The 22248-nt window shown below is 38.5% G+C and overlaps 2 protein-coding genes, 1 non-coding gene and 1 pseudogene across 4 annotated transcripts; 1 reads left to right on the forward strand and 3 right to left on the reverse strand.

The window, feature by feature from the left end:
* Positions 1-1467: 1467 nt before the first annotated feature.
* Positions 1468-4447, reverse strand: THX (thioredoxin X). Its single transcript, XM_077375235.1, has 2 exons — positions 4010-4447; positions 1468-1892 (listed from the first exon to the last, which is right to left on the reverse strand). The coding sequence occupies exons 1-2, from the start codon at positions 4349-4351 to the stop codon at positions 1686-1688; spliced, it is 549 nt and encodes a 182-aa protein (XP_077231350.1). The 5' UTR covers positions 4352-4447; the 3' UTR covers positions 1468-1685.
* A 2943-nt stretch (positions 4448-7390) lies between these two features.
* LOC143864472 (mannose-specific lectin pseudogene) lies at positions 7391-7804 on the reverse strand (annotated as a pseudogene).
* A 1321-nt stretch (positions 7805-9125) lies between these two features.
* On the reverse strand, positions 9126-9197 carry TRNAT-UGU (transfer RNA threonine (anticodon UGU)). Its single transcript has one exon. It is a non-coding gene; the product is annotated as a tRNA-Thr (tRNA).
* A 9860-nt stretch (positions 9198-19057) lies between these two features.
* LOC143864199 (uncharacterized) lies at positions 19058-21602 on the forward strand. Of its 2 annotated transcripts, XM_077375085.1 has the most exons (3): positions 19058-19456; positions 19881-21033; positions 21175-21602. In XM_077375085.1, exon 2 carries the CDS (start codon positions 19888-19890, stop codon positions 20905-20907), a length of 1020 nt encoding a protein of 339 aa, XP_077231200.1. In that variant the 5' UTR covers positions 19058-19456; positions 19881-19887; the 3' UTR covers positions 20908-21033; positions 21175-21602. The 2 variants fall into 2 exon arrangements, with proteins under 2 accessions (XP_077231200.1, XP_077231199.1); XM_077375084.1 differs by having other exon boundaries at positions 19058-21033.
* The last annotated feature ends 646 nt before the right edge of the window (positions 21603-22248 follow it).

The raw sequence follows: 22248 nt of genomic DNA on the forward strand, positions 1-22248 counted from the left end.
CCAATAAACCCTTCTCTCCAACCTTCTATGCAATCACAAAGCAACCATCAAATCTCTACACCGAGTATGAAAAAAATCCCTTTGGAAAAACCCTCCAATACAATGCTTCTCTTGTAAAGAAGAAAACTCTACGGAGAAGAAGAACACACATTGAGTAGAAGAAGAAAAACTTAGCTTTTGCCTCATCATAAAAGCCCTCCAAGAGCACCAATAGAAACCTTTTTTCTTGCCCTAATCTTTCTCTTCAACTTTGAGTAGAAGAGCCTTGTTTTTGCTTCACCACAAAAGCCCTCCTAGGGCCCCCCAAGAGAAAACCCCTCTTACCTTGCCCTAGCTTTCTACTCTCTTCTACATTTTCCCTTCTTCTTCAAACCCTCTCTTTCATATACCGACCATATACAGAGAGAAAACACATCCTACTTAAAAGGGCCAAGTGGGACCCACTCCAAGAATGAAATAGAACCGGTGATTTTGTATCATTAACTTAACAGAAACATTGCATTCCAAAACCCCACATCTCTCCAAGGCATTCCATCAAACACTCTACGTGCACATTCAGCATCCCCACATTTTGTATAAGCAACCAGCATAGAAAACCAAGAACCCACAATTCTCTCAGATATTGCATCATACAGGTCCTGAAATTCATCTAAATTCGCAAGAATTCCATACCCCATTTATTATTGTGTTCCACGAAAGCACATCTCCACAGTCCATTTGATCAAATATGAAACGCGTAAGCTCCAATTATATGCATTTTTACAAAGGCGTCATTCATTGAGTTCCAAAGATTCTGTGCAAGCTTTGATCACAAAGGGAAAGATGAATCTGTTGTGAGTGTCTTGGGGGGGGGGGGGGGGGGCGGGGGGTGTTGTATCTGATGAGCGAATTCCAAGAGAAGATAGTGAGGTTATTGAAGAGGGTGTTGGCATAGTCTCCTTCCATGGGGTGAGATTGCACATAAAGAGATAGGCTCTAATAGTTGCAGAGACGTGACAAGGAGATGGGTCTTCTTTGATGATCTGAGAATGGATTTGTCTGTACTCTCTCATGCTCTTACAAGAATCTAAGAGAATATAAATTGGGTCTTTTAAGAGTTTTCTTGTAGTACTGTCGCTCCTTGTCATAGACAGTTAAAATGGGCATAGTTCATAGAATGCAGTTAGACGCAAGTCAATCAATTTGGTAAGCGAAATCTCAATATGGTGGCAAAAAATGCAAGATAAAATTATGAGAATGGGTACGAGAAGACTCCTATGCTGTATGGTGAATGTGAAAAGCATTAACAAAACCATAAAAACATCATCCGCATACAATACAACCTTGTAGAAAATGACAATACGTGTCCTGTCATTTTACGTAATTAAGTATTTCAGCAAGTGACCATTCAAAAAAAAAAAGTATTTCAGCAAGTGCAAGCATACACGGTTGCATAGGCACTGCAACAAAAGAATCACAAACCAAAAATGACCCCACAAGAATATTGATCTCGAGAGCTTATTACCACTAATCTCATGAAACCTCTGTGGGTTAACTGTTTTGGAACAATGTAAGACAATTTACATATATCGGTTGAGGGTTAATCAAAGAAATAAACAAAAGACATACCCCGAATTTTGTGATTTGAAATCTGTCATTTCGCCTCAACCCCATTGCAATTCAAAGAGATGGGTGTGTATAATCAACTAAATGGCAGCCATAGCTTCCAATTGCGCATCCAGATATTCTTTCAGCTTAACCTTTGTCATTGCACCTTCCCTTCGGCTTTCTGGAACCTCCTGCCCCTTCTTGAAAAGAATTAGAGTAGGCAGGCCATAAACCTTGTATTCTTCAATCAACTTGGGATTTGAATCATGATCAATCTTCACCACCTTTAATCTGCCCTCGTATTCCTGATATTCACAGACATCCGTGAAAAAAAAAGCATTTCAGAGAACTTCGAAATGTAAATCAGTAGGAGAAACAACTATGTTGAATTCAATAACATCAACACGTTAATCTTGATCGATATACGAGCTATCGACCGTATAATACTGACGAGAAATATACAGCTATTAATTTCAAAGAAAGGGAAAATGCTATGTAGTTTCAGAAATAAAATCTGGACCATCAAGCAAGTAATGGGTTGTGATGCTTAGTTCACACAAAGGCAGGCAGATTTACATTTATACATTCCTATTGGATTCAAAGAACTTCCTACTGGTAGAAGTTACAGCACTAATAGTACTTTGATAGAAAATTAGATTTTGCTTTCTATTTCTGGCATTATCACAATATAGAAGTAAGTTAAAAAGGTGCATTGTTTTTATAAATTATCTAAAAAGGTGCAATTAATCAGAGATTTCTTGTCACCTGAAAGAACAGCACTGTCTGCATAGCTAATGTGATGGACAACCGAGAAAAGACACAGTGAAGACAAAAAAGAGAACAGTACAAAAAGACAATAAATTATCAGCCATTTAAGTTCCAGGTTAAAGGAGATTCAAAAGTTGAGGGCAAGTGTATGCCAGCAAGTATGTCCCTGAAAATATAACTACTACCTTCTTGGTTTGGTCATTGGGTGGCAGCTACTAAATTGGAGTTCAAACATTTCAGGAATGCCAAAAAGGAAAACATAGAACTTTGAATCCTCCCACCTTCAACCAAAAGTTAACAAAACAAACAAGGTATTACATGGAGATTACATCAAGAGTAAGATTACATCAAGAGTAAGATCCGATAATATTTTTACCTTTTAGTACCTTTCTCATTGAGCGTCAGTTTAGGTGCCTAGGCGTTCAAATCAAGGAAGCACCAGTACGCAATTCTGAAATGGGAATTGTTTTGAATCCCTGAAAATTGGAAATCGAGGTTTGGATTCGCCGGAACCCCGATTTCGAATTTGGGAACTGCGGTTCCCACTTTTTGGGAACCGCGATTCCCCAAAGATTCCCTGGTGATTCCCAACTCCTCAGCCACTCCTTGGCAACTCCCGATGATTCCCCGGCGATTCTCCAGCAACTATTCGGCGACTTCACGATTCCCGCTTCCGACCATCAAGGGAGCCTTCGATTCTCGCTCTAGCAACCTTGGTGAGCTTAGGCCTAAGCTGGCTGACTTGATTTGGTTGCCCAGGCATCTAAGGCACATAGACGACTTCACATTCTTGATTGACAAGCATATAGTTTTTGGTAGCTTGATTAGGGCTTAATGATACTTGTCGTAAAAAATTAGGGTTCGGAACGTTAATAATTGTTTCAAAGGTGAGCATTATATTCATTTCGAAATTTGGATGAAGCTGAAGAAATTGGAATTAGGATAGTCAAGTTCCCGCTATTGCAAGATGTTCATCTTTCATGGAGGAATACTCTAAATCTTTGTGCCAAAGAATTGGAGAAAGCTTGATTTCTGTTTCCACTCCATTCCAAAATGGCCTCCTTTTGGTGTTACTTCTAATCATGCGGTGGATGGTTGTTAGATTGAGTGGGTCATATATTTTCAATACATGTAGAATATGAAAATAAAGTTTCATCCATTTGCATCATACTTCATTACCCTTTAACAGATATGTCTAACATTCCTCCTAAAAGTGTTTTGCATGTTGAACTCAATACTTCTATAAGAAACTTTGAATGACGAACCTCATGGACATGAAATGAAGACCTCTATACCCTCTAATTCAGGATCTCTAACACCAGGTCATATCAATGTTAAAAGAGGAGAAGAGTGATTAAAGAAAGCGGTTGATGAAGTGTTGTTCGGTTGAGCAAAGGTGTGGTTGGTCGGCCGAAGCCAAGAGACTACCCAACGTCTAGTTCCAAGGGTAAAGGTTCAAGGGAGAAGAAGTGTAAAGATTGAAAGAGAAAAGGAAAAAGAAGAGCAAGTAACTTGTAAGTTCTATTTGTGTTTTCAGCCCTTTGGCCGTGTATATCCCAAGCTCCTTTATCTTGCAATTATGATCACAACACTGCATAGTCGATTCACCCAATTAAGGCAAACAGTTGAAAAAAGAAAAAAGAATTGTGGATACCTGAGAAGCCGAATCGACTATGGGAGTGATTAAGCGACAAGGTCCGCACCAATTAGCTACGAACTCGACGAGAACGGGAATATCCGACCCTAAAACTGTGTCCGAAAACTGGCTCTCGTTTATCAGCGTAACCTCGCAGGTTATTGAGAATTTTTGGGGAGAGAAAGAGCGATGGGGTCGTGATTTTCCTCTGCACTTATGAGGGTGGAAGTGGAAATTAGGGAGATTCCTCGGAAAAGCAAAATGGATGGAGGAAGCAGATGAGATTGTAGGGGCAAATGAAGAAGACGAGAGAGGAAACCCAGAGGTTGGATTGCAAATGCTCATCATCATACTCACCATGCTCCAATTCTCTTCTTCTCAATAAATTTTTCTTTCTCTTTATCCAAAACCAATGTTTTGATTTGGGTGAAGCAAGAAATGTGTGGCTTTAGGCTGCTGTTCCAAACCAAAGAGAGATTCTCTCTCAAAAACTGGCGGGACCCACCTGGGGGCAACCAAAAATTTCAGATAGATGCATGAGGTGTCTATCACTTCCCATAAATTTCAGATAGATGCATGAGGTGTCTATGTGAAAAATTTTCATGGAAGAAATTTCCAATAAACTTTTCCCTGGAAATATTTTCTAATAAAAAATGATGTTTGGTATTTATTATTGGTAGAGAGAGGAAGACTGGTGTGGCTCTTTGGCTTGTAAAGCCATGGGTTTGCTCCCCAGTGACGAGCGTTCGAATCCCCCTTGGTTACCTGATGTGCTTGGTTTCCGGGTGATTGCGCGCATCCGTAGGGAAATAGTCCTAACCCCCCAACCCAAGGGGGTGGGGACACCCTTCCTCACCCAAAAAAAAAAAAAAAAAAAGAGAAGAAGAGGAAGACTGCTCAACTAATTTGCTACCCAATTTCGCGGCTACCATTCGACTGTGGTTTCAAAATACCTAACCAGGATTTTTTAGTATTAAATCAAGTTATTTCAAGTGCTGGTAGCTACTCTTTGACTTTGGACTGAATCTTGATCGTGTTGAGTCGACTCACTGAGTTTTGAGAAAACTTGTTTGTGTCTTCAAACATTTCTTTTCCAAGCTTTTGAAAACATGACCATTAGAATGTTTATTCTTTGGCTAACTTATTTGAAGTAGCTACATATGTAGGCGTCTTACTCTTACATTAGGCCTTTTTTTTTTTGGATTTTGAGAACTGATTTCGAGTCCGGAACTCTGATAATTGAACTAAAAATAAAAGTAAATTTGCGTCTGTTAGGCCCGAAATCAATTAACAGATATGACAGTGACGTAAGAGCCGAATTGGAGGGCCCGAGGTGCTGAATTGAAGGACACAGAGTCCGGAAGAACTGTGTTCTGCACAGAAGCAAACGAGGTTAGAATGACCGACCCGGAGTGTACTCCGGACAGGCCCTTCGACACTCAAGTCAGTATGAGCCGGAGTGAAGAGGAAGTTTTAAGAGTGGTGGGTGAGAATTCAATACCCCGATTTATGAGCTTTGGAAGCCCTTTTATAGGAAAAGTTTGAGGTCGGTGGGGAGTTAATGCTCCAAGGCAGGTGTTGACCAGCTATAGATCCAGGCTCACCTACTCCGAGGTAATTACCAAACTGCCCCTGCTGACGTGGGGTCGGCAGTGGGTCCCCCCTCGAGACACGTGTCGGCAGCTAATAGGCTGGTTTATGGTGGGACCTCCCCTAGCCACGTGTCGGCAGCTAATAGGCTGGTCTGCGGTTTTACACCCCATCAGCGTCTAATTATCACTCCTTTGTAATTATTGACTTGCCGAGTCAACTCCCTTTTATCTTACCTGTGTTCTTGTCCGAGTTTGCTCGCCTATCTGAGTCTGACTCCGTGCTTTCCATAACACATTCAATCAAAACTCTCCTTTGACTTTCTTGAGTTATGAGTTATGACCACATTAGCAAAGAGTACTCAGCGCGTCAACCAAGTACTCTAAATCTTTCCAAAGACAATCCTAATTGTTCAGCTTATCCCAGGCAGCCAACATAGTGCTTATCAGATGGACGGTCTAGATCAACCAAAGTTGGGCCCACGGCGTTACAGTGACATAGTGTACATGCCAAGAGCATGCTTTGTTGCCAAACTAGACCATCTACCAGTGGGCTTGCCTTTGGATCATCAATAGGTTGAAAAACCATGTTGATTGATTGGTTCATTCTAATTGCACGATCAAGAACTCACAGATGGAGGTCAAAACTAGATTGCATGAATTTTCTGGAAAAGTTTAGAAAGGAAAAATATTTTAAAATTTCCCACTTATTTTACATATGAAAAAGATATCTTGAACCAATCCTATTTAAATTTTATTTAGTGGGACCTTCAATTTAAGATGATGTCCCTCGAAATTAACCATAATTATATCATTTTCCTTTAAATTATGGGAAGAAAAATAATTAGCCATCTAGGGTAGGAGAACGAAGAGGCAAGAAACTCCGAAGAGGGAAGACCTGTCGTCGAAATGAAAAGAGGGAAAAAAAAAAATGTTTCTAATTTTGAGTAGATTTTTTTAATGTTACGGAATTATCCCTCATGGATAGACATAATTGAGCGGAAATATGAAAGGCATTCTTCTACACTGGCACCTTCTATTTGGATTTAGGACGATCCATCAGATTTTGTGCCTTGGATCCTAGGACATCGATCCAATGGGCATGTTCAGATCCAGCTACTATGCCCAAATCCTGTCCATTAATGTTGGGATCTGTCAGACCATCTGGGTCCATTGACCCTAGCTACTATGTGTTCCATTAGGGGTTTAACTCGGGCCGGGTTGGTTCGGGTTGAGGCCAACCATAGGCCAACCTGAGATAGCATTCCTTCAACCCAAACCCAACCCAATCTGAAACTAATGGTCAACCCTAACTCAACGCGCCTAACCCCACTTTTTTTCCAAATCATTTCTGGTTGAGTCGGGTTAGGTTCAGGTTAGCCTTAAAAAATCAATAAAATTAATTAAAGGACGAAGGTCGGGTTGGTTTGCCCAAGTCCTCAACACTAACCCAACCCAAACTGAGGAAATGCCAGCCGAACCCGAGCTGAAATTGGGTCGAAACCGTTTTGTTCAGGTTAAGCCCGCCCCAAGTTGCACCCCTATTTACCATCCATTTTAAATATAGATTCTCATTTTTTATTTGATTTCTTTGAATAAAAATAAGAAAAAATGAAACAAAATTATGATTATCATAATAATTTATTTATTTCTCATACACTAGAAGGTGTTCTTCACTTCATCTGAAGTGTGAACTGACCCAAATACATATAACCAAAATAACACTTCCCATAAAAAAAACCGAAAAGCAGCAAACAGAACAAAAGAAAAAAGAGAGGATGATTTAAAGCAAAACAGAGCACTTGCAGTCTTAAAGCAAGCGTTTCCTTTGAACAGTGTTAGTTGCCCAGAGAGCCGCTCCATAGATGACCACATTCCCATCGCTTTGAACGATCAGACGGTAATTGTTTGGGCCGCGAGCACTATTGCTCGCCCAGATTACACTAGAACCTAAGAGGATTACGAGGTTTCCGTCACTCTGCAGAGTAACCCGGCAAGTAGTCCCCCTCCCATTTGTCCTGGAATTCCATAGAGGCCTTGTTCGGTTCACGTACAGTACTAGATTGCAGTCACCTTGCATTATAAACCTGTAGGGTCCGTTCTCTATGAATTCGCCCGAGTTGAGACTCTCACCGCTGAACATGATATCCTCCGCCACGATGCGAGCAGCTAACAAGCTTATAGCCAGCAGCATGGCCATGGTTTTGATTCTCATGCTCACCATTGCCACTCTCTCTCTCTCTCTCTCTATCCCGTTATAAGAAGGGATGATGGTTTGGTTATTTATAACCTCTTTTTCTCTTTTTTTTTTTTTTTTTTTTTTTTTTTTTTTTTTTTGGTAACGAAGGGTGTCCCCACCCTCCCAGGGTAGGACTATTTCCCTACGGATGCACGCGCAATCACACGGAAACCACGCGCGTAAGCAAGGGGGGATTCATTGGGAAGCAAACCCATGACTTTACACGCCAAAGAGCCACACCTTTTTTCCTCTTATCTTATGGTTGGCTTGATTTGACTTGCATTTTCTCTCTTATGGTTGACTTGTCTTTATTGTTTTGTATTATTAATTTGACTTTCCCAAAAGAAAATGACTTTTCTGTCTCCCTCTCATGAGAAGGGAGGATGGCTTGGTTATTCATAATTTTTTTCTCTTATGGTTGACTTGAGTTTTCTATTTTATATTGTTAATTTGACTTCCATTTTTTTCTCTCATGGTTGACTTTACTCATTTATATTAATAATTTGACTTTCTCAAAAAATTTGACTTGTGTTTGCATTGCTGGAATCAGGCACCAGAATGGGCATCCTCTTCTGATTCTGATCAATTCCAACATTTGGTTCAAAAAAATATATATGGAATCAAAGGGCCTGAAATGACACTGGGTCTGAATTAAGGGTGTGTTTGGATTGCCGAAATTAGGATATTAGAACATTAGGTTTAAAAAAAAAAACAAAATTAAGAGGGCCGAATCGACACTTGTCCGAGCCTGTTTCCCGCCTCAAGAAGTGGAATTATGCTTCCGAGCCTGTGTTCCTGTCCGAATCCGTGTTTTGCCACATACATTCATTCAAAACTCTCCCTTGATTTTCTTGAGTTATTACCACATTAACCGAGTATAGTGATTACTGATTAGCTGTGTCTCCTTTGACTTCCTTGAGTAACTACCACATTAACTGAGTAGAGTACTCAGCCGCGTCTCCTTTGACTTTTTTTTAGCTACTACCACATTTATCCCTATTCGTTTGGGATTGTGACAACCGATTGTGAGCCCCAAGCATATTATCAGACTCAAAACACAATTTTGTAAGACTGCCAATATTCACACTACCTTATTTTAATAATTGCACAAAGTCAGCTTGTCTTTTCTGCTTTAATTACCTTCCGAGAGCTTTTTAGGAACTGTAAGAACCTTTGAGAGCGGTTTAAATAATAAAAGACAATATGAATCACTGCAATTATCAAAAAGAACCTTTGACAGCTGTTTAAATAATAAAAGACAATATGATTTAGTGCAATTATCAATGCATGGTAGTGCAAAAAAAAATGCCCCCATGCAGGATCGAACTACAGACCTTCAGTTTACAAGACTGACGCTCTACCACTGAGCTATAGGGGCTGATTTGCACTACCCTATCAATATTTTAATAAATCTAAATTGAGCTCATTCATTTACCGCAGGGAGAATTTGCGTACAAGAGATGTGGTGGCAAGTACCAAAACTTGGGGTTGTGAATTTCAGCCCTCCATAAAACGGGAAATTTCTTCTACTTTCTCTCTGAAGATTCCAAAAGTCAGAATTTTTGGACTCTGTTAAGAATTTAGACATTTTTTTCCTTCATATTGCTCTGGAAGTATTAATGCCATAATTGTAGAACACTCCACTCAATCTCTGATACCAACTGAAACAACCAAGTACTATAATGCTTAAGCTGTTAGGGTTGGTATTATAACAAGATAGAACATCTTACTATAAGACCATTAAATTCTGAAATGAGCTTAATGTTGGTTGTACAAGCTCTAGGTGGAGGTGAGCTTTTCAATAATTCATGGTCTATTTTTTTGTATGGCAGCATGTGATTGAGATCAATGCAGATCTTCCACAAATTTGAGCAAAAGGGTATCTCACAAAAAGTTTCTAAGTACATAGAGTGTGCATTATAGTAGTCAATGACAATTTGTTGACTATAATGCTTTCAAATGATAATTTGTTAACTGATGTAACTCTTTTAGATAGTGAAGACATCTGATGTCCTAGATATGCAATAGAACTTCTTCTACATTTCTTCTTCGGATCAGTCTCTTCTTTATAATCCAATCTCAGCATTTCTTTCTTTTGATACTCTTTTGTTCATAATCTGATTCCCCTTTTCTAAATGCCTTTTGGGCAATGTGATTGTCACAAGCTATCCTTTTCCTATTGATTGCCTGTACATCTAAAACTTTTCTAGTTCAGTGAAGCTTTTTTTTTTTTTTTTTTGATAGACAAGCTGGGGTTAAGCGGGACCCCTACCAGAATTTAAAAAATTAGAATAAGGAATTACAAACGGGTATAGCAAATGCCATTGGCATCATTACAAGTAAGCTCCATAAGGGGTGGTGGTCGAAGTCCAATGTCCTCACCTTTAATGGGGCACGTCCCTTTTGACAGATAGTCAGCACTGTTCCCTTCTTGCCAAACATGGGTTAACTTCCACTCTTCAAGGCCCCCCAAGATACTCTCTGATTTTCTCTAAAGTACATTTCTTCTTCCAAGGACATTTGTATTAACCTTTTATGACCCTTTTATGACCTCAACAGCAACTATAGAGTCCGATTCGATCCAAACTCTGTGAACATTTCTCCTCTTTGCAAGTTTGAGCCCTTGGAGATTGGCCTCAAGCTCAAGGTTATGGATGGGTTCACACTGCACATTGAGAGAGAACATGGCCAAACTCTCTCCCTCATGATTATGGAGTAAACCTCCAATACCAGCCCCGATAGAGATGCATCCGAATTGAGTTTTATGGAGAAACTTCAGTGAAGCTTTCACATGAAAGAAACTGATTTGTGGATTCTGTGGGACTATTAACACCCTGGGAAAACATGTAATAGAAGTAAATAGAACTAACTCTGTCAGCATGACTTATTCCTTTCTATATGCACATTGCATTGGTCAAAGCGGACTAGAATATATCCGTATTAGCATGGTCAGCCCTATATGCTTCGCCGTCTAGGGATGCCTGGATGTTGTCATGGCCAGCTTTTGTTATGCATACGAATCCACAATTGGGATTCTTTTCTCCATCAAACATGCTGATGGATTGGACCCTAGTTTTTTTTTCTTTTTTCTTCACATGCATTTATGAGTTTATCTATGAATATAAATCAATTAGTGTGGTTTAACATGGTGTTCGAAGGACCCAAAAGTGTCCCTTCACATATTTTGTCTGTTTTTCAATTGTTAACAACTTCAATTATTGGAAACTCACAATTCAAAGAGGGGAGACAGAGCTGTGGATATTTCCTATATGACTAGGAGTCAATGAAACTAAAATATCATCCATGTTACACTAGGAACTTGAATCTGAGATCAGGACTCTGCTATGCCATTGCAACTTTTGGACTAGTTTTGGCTTTTGCAGCTTTTTTCTTCAAAAATTTTAATACCATGGTCGTGTTTGATGACCCTTGTAAATCAGCTAATAGCAGAAATTTTGGAAATAAATGCACAGGTGCATTACATGTTTGTATTACAAATCCATATGAAATAGATCATATAGGTAATGTTTCCTTAAGACTAAAGAGGTAGATAATGTATGTTAGTACAGTGCTTTCCTTTTATGTTGTTTTCTTTTTATTCACAATGGCTGAAGGTAAAGATTATTGTTATCGAAAGATCAACTTGCTGAAATCAAATTATGATGAGCTTATTGAGGTAGGTTTTCTCTTCTTTTTTTCCATATGTGAGAGGTATTAGTGGAGTATATTGTTTGCTACTACATGGGGAATGCTGATGTTTATTGAATAGAATCTGATTTAGATGTTAGAAAATCACTGATTTATACATGTATTATATAACCATTGTATAAGTATTTTTATTTATTTTTTGTTTGTAAAATGATTGATTTTATAGAAGTTACAAGATCTTATGGTTTACAATCCAGTTCTACTAGTTGCACAATGTAAAAGCAGGAGTTGGTATAGGCAAGTGGCAGTTCTAATATAAAAAAATATTAAAATTTTAAATGTGTAATGGTGTTTAATGATGTGAGCTAACTAATTATGGCAGCTTACTTACAAACAGACAATAACAAGTACCACAAAGGGGTGGCCCAGAGCACAAGGCTCCTGCCATTGTGGGATCTGGCGAGGGCTAGATGTACGCAGCCTTGCCCTTGCTTTGTAGAGAGGCTGTTTCCGTGGCTCGAACCTGTGACCACCGGTTCACAATGACAAGTACCACAAATAACACAAATTCGATCAAACACCCTGGGTAAGAGATTTCTGCTACTAAGCTCTAGTTCTGGTGACCACATTTTATGCATACAATTACTCTAAAGTTCACTTTTTTCTAATGCCCTTCTTTGCAAGCCCCATATTTTGAACATGAAATTTGAACTGTAAGAGGCTGATATTTGGTAAAATGTGGAGGCTTACTGGAAATGAATAATCTGATTAGGTTCATATTGATTTTATTTTTTGTTTATCCAATCTTTTGAATCATAAGCCAGAAACTACTTGAATTATGAATAGGATTATTATGTTTCTCTTGTTTTTCTTTTCCTTCTATAAAGAGGCTTATGGAAAAAAATGCAGATTGTTTCCAAGAAGAAAAATTGTGGCAGATGATTCTGGAGCAATCCTATAGGCGAAGACGCCATTAAGGAATAAAAGTTATAGTGTGTATGTAATCATCCATTTGAAAAATCAAAACCTAAGGCTGCCATAGTTTGTGAAATAAAAAACAGCCTTCCCCTGTTTTTAAGGGAACAGCTTTTCTAATTATTATTTTTTTCCCGTCTTTTGATCAATGAAGCCCAGATATTGAGAGGGCCATAGTTTATGGTTTAAGCTTACATTACTTTGTATAAAGTACAGTTGATAATGTCCATCATGTGTGGGGATTGCTATTTTTTTGAGCATTTTCTCACTGAGCATTGATGATTGTCCATTTGCAGTTCAAATTACGTTACTTGATTCATTGGTTTGCTTGGTTTGGATTCGGGTTCATGATTTGTAACTTTCATATGAACCCGGTTCCGAAGTTTGGTTTGCTCTAGCTCCATCATTAGTTGTTAGTTGTTACATAGAAAATCAATTGTCTTCACTAATGGTCCCTTGTCTAGCCGAGGCCAATCCTATCCCTACTCCGTTTGGGTCCATTTGGTCGCACCAAAAATTGGGAAAACCGAAATAAAAGAACATATTTTCCTTTTCCTAGCATTGTTTGATTGCCATTTACTATTTACATGATAGGCCTTGTCCAATGTGAATTTTCCAAGTGCAAGCCTTTTTTAGGGTTTGTTTGGCCACCATGAAAAAATATTCCATAGGGCCAGTTGTGAGACATGGGAGGGAGAGGGAGAGGCATCAGAGGTTAGGTGTGAGGGAGCATGGAAAACTCCGAATATAGGGAAAATAAGTCTCAATTTAGACTTTAGAGTAAGATATTTTTATTCCACTGTTTTTAGGGATTCCTCATGTTCTCTCCAATCCCGTCTCTCCCTCTTCCTCATTCTGTTAGGTATCTTACCAATACGCCAAAAGCTCAAGAGCTGATGGAACGCGTTAGGCAAGGCCCTTTAAACCTGTCCCATACCAGGCCGGGTCCCACCCAGTCCCATGAAAAAAAAATGAAGGTTGCCTGGCTTCTGTCTCTCACCCTCCTTGTCCCTTTACACTACTTGATAAACTAATATTCCATGGAAAAAACTTTCATGACAGCCAAACATGGCCTACAACTTGACCGTAGCATGAAATAGATTATGGACTAAAAGAACATCTTTTAATCTTTTTTATGTTTTAAAAATTGTACCCGCATTAAGTACATCTTCGATTCCCTCGCTTACTAATGTTCATTATATTAGCAATCTTATTAAGGATTTTAAACTTTGTCATCTTCTCCGGTCTAGACTTGCACTTTATATTATAAAAAATAAATATAAGTGGCTAATTTATTAATCAATGTCTAATTTATTAACTAGTTAAGTGAGTACATTTCAATCTTATTGATGGTTTCTATGCATTTTATTTGCTTATTATTTCAAATAAATTGTTCCCGTCTTATGTATGGTTGAAAAACTTTAGCATCTTTAGTTAAACAATACAAATGAAATCCGAAAACAACGCACTTAAATCCACTTATCTTAAGACAGATTAAATAAAAGGAAAAAAAGACATTAAATTAATCTCCCTTGGATTCCTTAATCTTCTCCACTTATTTCCCTTTTTCCCACATATCAAGGGAATGCTAGTGTCTTTTTTAGGGAGGGGGAGCTTCTTTGTCATTGGTTGGGTGTGGGACACGCCACATGTGAGTGTGATGATCGGACTGTTGATCTCGTGGACCATCACAAGATTCCATGGAATGGTCCCTTCTTTCTTTAAAAAATACAATGAATTCCTTCTTCTTTTTCAGCTAACAGCATTTTATGGTTTACTTATCAGGTTCTTAGAGAAAATTAATGAAACTTCTTTGATTGGTTTGAAAAAGTAGTTGGGACATATACAATCTTTAAATGTACTGGAGATTTGAATGATTTGAAGTATTCTAAGGAACCCCACTCTCTTTGTTACTTATCTTGTAGGTTTTCTTCTATGAAAAACACTTTTTTTGTGAGTATGAAAAGGGATGGAAGAGAAATATTAACAAGGATACACCATGAGGAGCTCTACTAAAGGCAAGATAAGTTGGATTTTCTTCTTTTAGTGAAACATTAGATGAGATAATTTGTCAAGAAAGTTTGTTGATTTGAGATTTGAATATTCACGAGGGGTGGAGACATGCATTCTTCATGGAATGGTTTGAGCCATTTGCTTCTAATAGAGGCTAGGCTTCGAAGGGTCCCCCTTTTTATAATGTCAATGAAAGGACATTCCACCAGCTCCTTTCTAGTATCCTCCAGAGAGAAAAATCATTAACCCTAACCTTTAAATATTCTTATTGTCTTGACCCACAACCAGCGCCCCCGACCTCCCCGTGTGTATGTGTGTTTGTTTGATAAGATGTCTGATATCTCATTGAGTTATATATCAGAATATCATTTAGAGGAAAATAGAAGTTGATAAATTGATACGGGTTCATCTTAACATTTGGTTCTTTTTTAGCCAATGTAACTATAAAAACTGATAATTATACTGATTTATGAGGTTTTTAAAATGGGAATTGAAATATTCAACCCCCTTTTATACTTTAAAGAGGCCCCTCTAATGTCTTTATGACTACTCCTTTATACTAAAGGGGGCTGTCCCGAATAAAATAAGTGGCGAATATAACATTTCCCTTTTTAAAATATGGCCCATTTATGTGCTTATCTTGTACAAGGTAGGCCCCAATATCCATCTCTTTCTCTCTCTCTCTCTCTCTATATATATATATATATATATATATATATATATATATGAGGAAAGTGTTTCTACTCGGCCGAGTAGAAACACTTTCCTCATATGAGGAAAGTGTTTCTACTCGGCCGAGTAGAAAAGCTTATCTACTCCTCCCTTTAAAAAGTACAGTGGGCCCACACATTGTGGATGATCCAAAGCATTCATTTGATAGGTCTTATCATAGATAGGGTGTGCCCAAAAAATCAGCACCAAAGGGTCATCCTAGCCCTTCGTTTTGTTGTGCCTTGTAGAAACAGAATGGACGCATCTTACGCATCTTACACAGTGCGTCCATTCTGTTTCTACAAGGCCCAACAAAACGAAGGGCTAGGATGACCCTTTGGTGCTGATTTTTTGGGCACACCCTATCTATGATAAGACCTATCAAATGAATGCTTTGGATCATCCACAATGTGTGGGCCCACTGTACTTTTTAAAGGGAGGAGTAGATAAGCTTTTCTACTCGGCCGAGTAGAAACACTTTCCTCTATATATATATATATATATATATATATATATATATATATATATATATATATATATATATATATATGTGAGAAAAGTGTAGCTACACATACGTATAGCTAACTTAGCTACACCGATGGCTTAAAATACAGTGGGCCCCACATTGTTTGGGTGATGCAAACCATTCATTTGATGGGCCCTCACATAGATAGGGTGTGCCCAAAAAATCAGCTCCATAGGATGATTCCAACCCTACGATCTGTGGAGGCAAAATGGACGTGTAAAAACCTTCACAGTGTTGTTTTTGGGCTAGACAGTATAAAAACATCATCTCCATGTTGTTTGACTTATTCAACCCATTCATTCTATTGGACCTCACTTAGATAGGGTGTTCCTAACAAACCATCTCCATACCATACCCTAACCATTCTATCTATAGAAGCACATCTCCTGGCCATCCATTTTAAACCTCCACAAATCATAACTCTACCCATAACCAGAAATTATAATCCTAATCATAACCTATAGAATTAATGAGTTGGAGGAGCCAAAAAACTATGGGAGATGGTGTTTCTGAGCTCTAGCTAAGGCTGAGCTCGAGCTCAGAAACCTTTTCCTAATATATATCTATATTATTTCTTATAAGTATTTAAAAATTTTGGGGCATGCATTGCACATAGACACAACCATACATCTACTATATATTAACTTATTTTTCTAACTAAGATATAACCAAAATCATGCATTTGCTAGATTTGGTTGCGATTTAGTTTTGAATACAATGTCTTTTTCAATAATTTTGAATCTTAGGAAATTTATGCATACAATGTATGAAGATTTGGTCAAATTATCCGTCAAAGTTCATAGTTCAAAAATTATTATTTAACTCAAAAAGTATAATATTTTGAATTATTGGGGATTTTATTTTTAAGTTTAAAATATCATACTAAAAATTTGGGACTTTTTCATGAACATTTCAATGCATAGAAGATGAAAAAGAAATCATCCATTCAGGATGAGACTATGACCATGTGGGTCACCTCATGATTCTACTAGATCAACAGTCTTGATTTCACTTACATTTGCCTCTATTTTCCTGTGTGGGACCGAAACATGACTTTTACCGCTGATAGTAAAAGTGAGTAAGTGACTATGCCTGTTTGTTCTTTTTCAATAATTACGAGCATTGAGAAATATCTCAAAGAAAGTAATGTATGATGAGATGAGGCCCACCCCCGTCCCATATATGACCAACATCTCTCTTTCGTCGTTTTCTAATAATGTACCATCTAAACTTAAAAACAAAGCATGTCGGACCCCTATTGGGACCCTAAACGGGCTTCTTCTGTAGTTGCCTACTTCTACAGAATGACTTCTCATTAAAGAAAGCAAAGAGATTTGTAAAGAAAGAATGATAGAGTGCCAACTACCCACTAGTCCATGTGCCTCTACCCCATTATCAAAATACAATGATGTAATGTAACATCCACTTTTGGCCATGTTCGGCAGCTATGGAAGTTTTATCCATGGAATATGAATTCGGATGGGAGGGGGAGAGAATTGAGAGAGCATGAGTGAGAAGAGAGTGAGAAGAGAGACACTACTCAAAAACTCTGTTTTTGTTTTCCCTATTTTTTCAGCCACTTCTTACCATCTCATCACTCATGGACTCTCAACTCTCTATCCTCTCCCACTCTTTCCACTCTCTCAACACTTGGTAAATTATATTCCATGAAAAAAAAAATCATGGTTGCCAAACATGGATTTTTTGTTTTTTAGCATGATTCTCTATCAAAATGGGCTTACATTAAACCCCTACGGTTTATGGGTTGAGCCCTCTTTACATCTGATCGAAGTTCATCACTACAACACATCCTAGTGACTAAGGTGAAAGGATCGAGCTACCGCAACTTTGTGCACTAGGGTTTGGGGCGAATGCGTTGCAACATTGAGTCAAGAAAACAATGAAGGAAATTGTATTAGCCCTCGATTAGGGTTGATTGCTAGTACATATAATAAGAGAGGAATGATAGATACAAGGGAGCCCTTGCATAAAGAGCCACAAAAGGGCTTATGATTGGATCCACTTCATCAAATGTAACTAATTCTTCTTTTTCAACTGATTTTAAATGTAACTGAAAATGACGTGGATCCAATGAAGAGCAAGGGCTTTTTCTTTATACAAGAGCTCGATCACACGCCCTTGATGGTAAACGTAATAGTTTGGATCGAAGCTTATGAAAATGAGAAGTAGAAAGACTTTTGGTGAAGAGATCAACTATCTCATCGACAATAAACCGTCCGATCATCTCTGTAGATTAATTAGATGGTTAGGATCATCCTATATGATTTTCTAGGTACAACTTATTCACGTTGTGGCCCAACAAATGAATGTTTTGAATCATCCTACGAAGTGGGACTATAGTACTCTGTGAAAAATACTGGACTTAGGCAAAGACTAACATAATCAAAAGTTAGAATATGGTCGTGCCAATGTCATTTGCCTACTTATATTCCCAATAATCCTAGTTTTTTACCAACCTCAGCAACAAAATTTACTTAGGAAAATGATATCAGCACAACCATGTTTTAATAATTGCAAAAACTCAAGCATTTTTAAGTGCACAAACTCAACTATCAAAGCTTATTATGGTTTCCAAAAAGCCCTAACAAGCCGATTAGAAAAAAAAGACAAGCTGAATTTGTGCAATTATTAAAACAAGGTTGTGCTGATATCATTTCCCTTAACATATTATTGGATGTTGGTATTGGAGTGCTGATCTTATTTTTGGGGCCATAAGAGATTCAAAGCAAGATCTATCAAGTGGACGGTTTGGATCTGTCAAAGGTCGGACCAGCTATGCTCTAGTGTAGAGGCAAGGCGAGAGTGAAAAACATTCCCCCTAACATAAAGTTTATAATAGAAAAGGGGTGGCCATATCAAAACCTAACTAACATCTCGGCATTGACACTGCCAGCGTGGCAATTAAAAACGACGGCTCAGAACTATATTTTCGAATAATCCAACGGCATAGGTACAGTCCTCAATCCTCCGTATTTCCTCCAAAAGATGCTTAGAACTATATATTCGCCCCCATTTTCTTCCCAGGGCCACCCCTCTAGGCCCCTATTACCACGGCAGAGACGCCAATCCAAAACAATGGGAGTATTATCGTAATTTCAACAGGTTAAGCTCTGAAACGATGAACAGCATTATCCTAGAGCTAATGATATTGGCACTGCCATTTTTAATAATTGCACGAACTCAGCTTGCCCTTTCCTTATTAATTGGCTTCAGAGAGTTTTTTTTTAAACTGTAATAACTTTTATTGCAATTATCAAAACATAGTCGTGCCAATATCAGTATCCTGAAAAGTCGTTGTTTAAGCACACTCCTCCCCTACATAAAGCGCATTTGTCTCTGAAAAGTCGTTGTTTCTGCCGGTTCTGTAACCAGCAAAGCTTCAAAACTCCGACAATGGCGTTTCTGTTTGAAACATTTCCACTCCAGAGAATCTGAATCCCCTGCATTTCTTTGCCTGCTCTGCTGTCCGTGAAAGACATCTATTCTGATGTCTTTTTCTTGAATGCCAGTTGTAATAGCTGTGATTTTCAGGTTACAAAGACCCTGTCGTTTCTTTAAATACCCTTCTCTACTCTCTACATGATCTTGAAAAAGGAGTGATTTTGAAATCCGTCTTCCTAAAAAGGAGGCTTTTAAAGAAGCTTTGGTCTCTAAGCATTATCTCTGAGATTTTTTTTTGTCTGAATGAATGATCTCTGAGAGCGCTCTGTTAGTGTTTCTGAAGTGATCTCCAAGAGCTGTTAGTAAGTGATCTTTGATTTTTGTTCTTCTTTATCCTTTGTTTTATTTCGTTAGGGTTTCGTTCGCCATCTGGTTGATATTTTCCTGTCGTTTTGCAATACTGCTTTGAATTTGTAAAGCGATTTCCTTCCGATTCTTGTTTTTAGTAAAAAAAATCGGAAGAAAAGCAAGATCCTTGCAGATTCTTGTTTTTTTTGTGAAAAAAATCGGAAGAACAGCAAGATCTTAGAGCTTTCAGACCTTTTTTCACCTTTTGGATAAGCTTTAACCAGCTAGAATCCAAAAACCACAACTTTTTTTCTATTTCAAGCTCCGATCTCTGTAAATCCTCAGTTTTATTAAAATCTGAGCACTTTCTCCCCTTTAAGAGCTGAAGTCCTTCATTTTCTCCCGATCTGACCACTTTTTTATGGTTGTCTTGCTGAGAAAACTCATGGCCGATCTCGTTAAAAATTTGGAGAAGAGCAGTTTGAAAAATGCAATCTGGACCGTCAGATTCGCATTCCTCTTCATCGGAATCATCTCCACCGTCCTTTTACTAAAGCTCGCGATCCCGTATTCTATTAATCTCTTCCTATCGGCGATCCCGCGCTTCTGGATCTCTTTCCAAAGCTGGCTTTCTCCTCCTTTTCTCTACATTCTCGTGAACTTCATTATCATCATCATTGCTGCTTCTTCAAGCTTCCAACAAAAGCTATCACACAAGAAAAGCGAAGAACCAGAAGAAGAAAATAGCAAACAGAAGCACAAACAGAGAGATTCTGAAACTCAAAAAACATCTCAACAGATCTGTTCTGAAATTTCGTTTCTAATGTTCTCCTATGAATACTCGCCGGATCCAGGCCAAAACTCGCCTGATCCCGGCCAAAACTCGCCTGATTCCGGCGGAAACACATCGGAGATGGCTCTTACTGTTGTTGAAAAATCCGTCGATTCCTCGCCGCCGGAAATGTGGTCTGATATCTCCTGCGTGGCGGATTCCGGAGAGAAACCACCAGTCTCCGCTTCTATTCCCGTCGGAAAAAATGCCAGGCCGGATGTGGAAAAGCGTCAACGGAAAAGCGTCAAGCCGTCGCCGTCGCCTCGTAGTCGTCTCGGAGTGGCTAAGCGGAGTAAGCATGACACTCTGGATGCCACGTGGAGGACGATAACTGAAAATCGGGAGATGCCGCAGAGTCGGTACCTGAAAAAGAGCGACACGTGGGACGCTTCGCCTCACGTGGAATTGGAGCCGATGGTGGCTCCGGTGTATTCAGCCCGGCCCGAGCTGAGGAAGTCGGAGACGTTCAATGACGGGGCGGCAAGGGGAAGTGGTGGGTTGAGGAGGGAGAGATCGCTGAGTCAGGACGAGTTGAATCATCGAGTCGAGGCGTTTATTAAGAAATTTAACGAGGAGATAAGGTTGGAGAGGCAGAAGTCTTACAAGCATTACATGCATGGAGATGGTAAATAGAGGATGCTATTAGACATAGAAATAAACAAACTGAGAAATAAAAAGATGGTGTTTTTCTTCTTCTCAATTTTCCCTTTCTATGGTCTTCTCTCTACAATGGGGAAGATTTACAAGGCCAATTAGCAGGTAATTTCCTTCCTCTCTAAATTTATGGGTGTTATTACCAATTTTCTCCTTTAATTTGTTCCATGTTTTATGCATGGAAATTTATGGGTGTCAATACTAATTTTCCCTATCTGATGTTACTATGATTTTTGTTAATGGCAGGTTTCTGTTTGAATGCTGAAGATGGTAGAGTGAACTGAGAAGAAATGGTGTGTGATATGAGCCTGGGATTACTGGGTAGGTCATGGATTTCTTAGTTTGTGCATGGTATTTTATTAGAATGATAAGAATCTTTATTTCATGGGTAGTTCATGGTATTTCTTAGTTTGTCATGTAGCCAAACATGACATCAGGGGATATTCTATTTGGTGGCCACGAAAAAAGTTTGGAAAGGAAGCACATTTTTCTTCAAAAAACTCTTTATTTGTCTACTCTTATTATCCTAAGAGCAGGGCCTATTCTGTTTGGTTGCCAGGAAAAATTTTGGAAAGGGAAAACTTTTCTTTTTTCAAAGTTCAAACTCTCCTTATTTTAGCACCCTTATTATCCTAAAATCCTCCTAAGGTTGATATAAGCTTGTGTTACGATGATTCGTCGCTTTGTTATGAGTGTGCTTCTTTGGGTCGCTTCTGTTGTTTAGATCTTAGCCTTTTTGATACATGGATTTTATAATGGATTTTACAAGCTAAAACCTGGATTTTACAGTCCTGAAAATGTACAATCGATTTGGGCTGTTTGGATCCAAGGATTTTAAAATCCTGAATTTCTTCAAAAGCCCGGATTTAAGAAAGCCAGATTTTAAAATATGTTGTTTGGATCATAGTTACCGAAAACTTCATAGTTGGATGAGAAGCTCGCTTTCGTAAAAACTTACTTCCGAGGCTATGTTCTTCCCACTTCTCAAATTTAGGGGAAACACACTTCCTACTCATTTCCTCTTAATTAAGACTACACTTCCTATTTAGGTGTTTTTCTTCCCCTAAAAAGAGCATTTCCTCCTTTTGATAATGTTGATGGTACTTATTTAAAACTCGAAAAACCCTATTAAGTTTCAAATGAAGCTTATGCATAGTTTTTTTCAAAAACCTAACATTAAATCTATATGATTAGAACACGTGAGACCCTAAATCCCTAAAACTTGTAATTCTATGCACTCGTGAAGTCCTCTTTACTACTTGTAAACCTTACCTACATAACCCTTCATTCGTAGCTCACAATAACCCTGCTCTTTTTATA

The sequence above is a fragment of the Tasmannia lanceolata genome, unplaced genomic scaffold (assembly GCF_043159265.1).
Source record: "Tasmannia lanceolata isolate RefF3 unplaced genomic scaffold, GAP_Taslan_0.1 ptg000048l, whole genome shotgun sequence".
In the NCBI taxonomy this organism is placed as follows: Eukaryota; Viridiplantae; Streptophyta; class Magnoliopsida; order Canellales; family Winteraceae; genus Tasmannia; species Tasmannia lanceolata.

Bases quoted from the DNA above. Each gene is read 5' to 3' on its own strand.
- THX (XM_077375235.1), bottom strand. From the start codon at position 4,351: ATGGTGAGTATGATGATGAGCATTTGCAATCCAACCTCTGGGTTTCCT. The intron at 1,893-4,009 runs GTATCCACAATT...TGTGAATATCAG, and splicing joins TAGTCGATTCGGCTTCTCAG to GAATACGAGGGCAGATTAAA.
- LOC143864199 (XM_077375084.1), top strand. From the start codon at position 19,864: ATGGTTGTCTTGCTGAGAAAACTCATGGCCGATCTCGTTAAAAATTTG.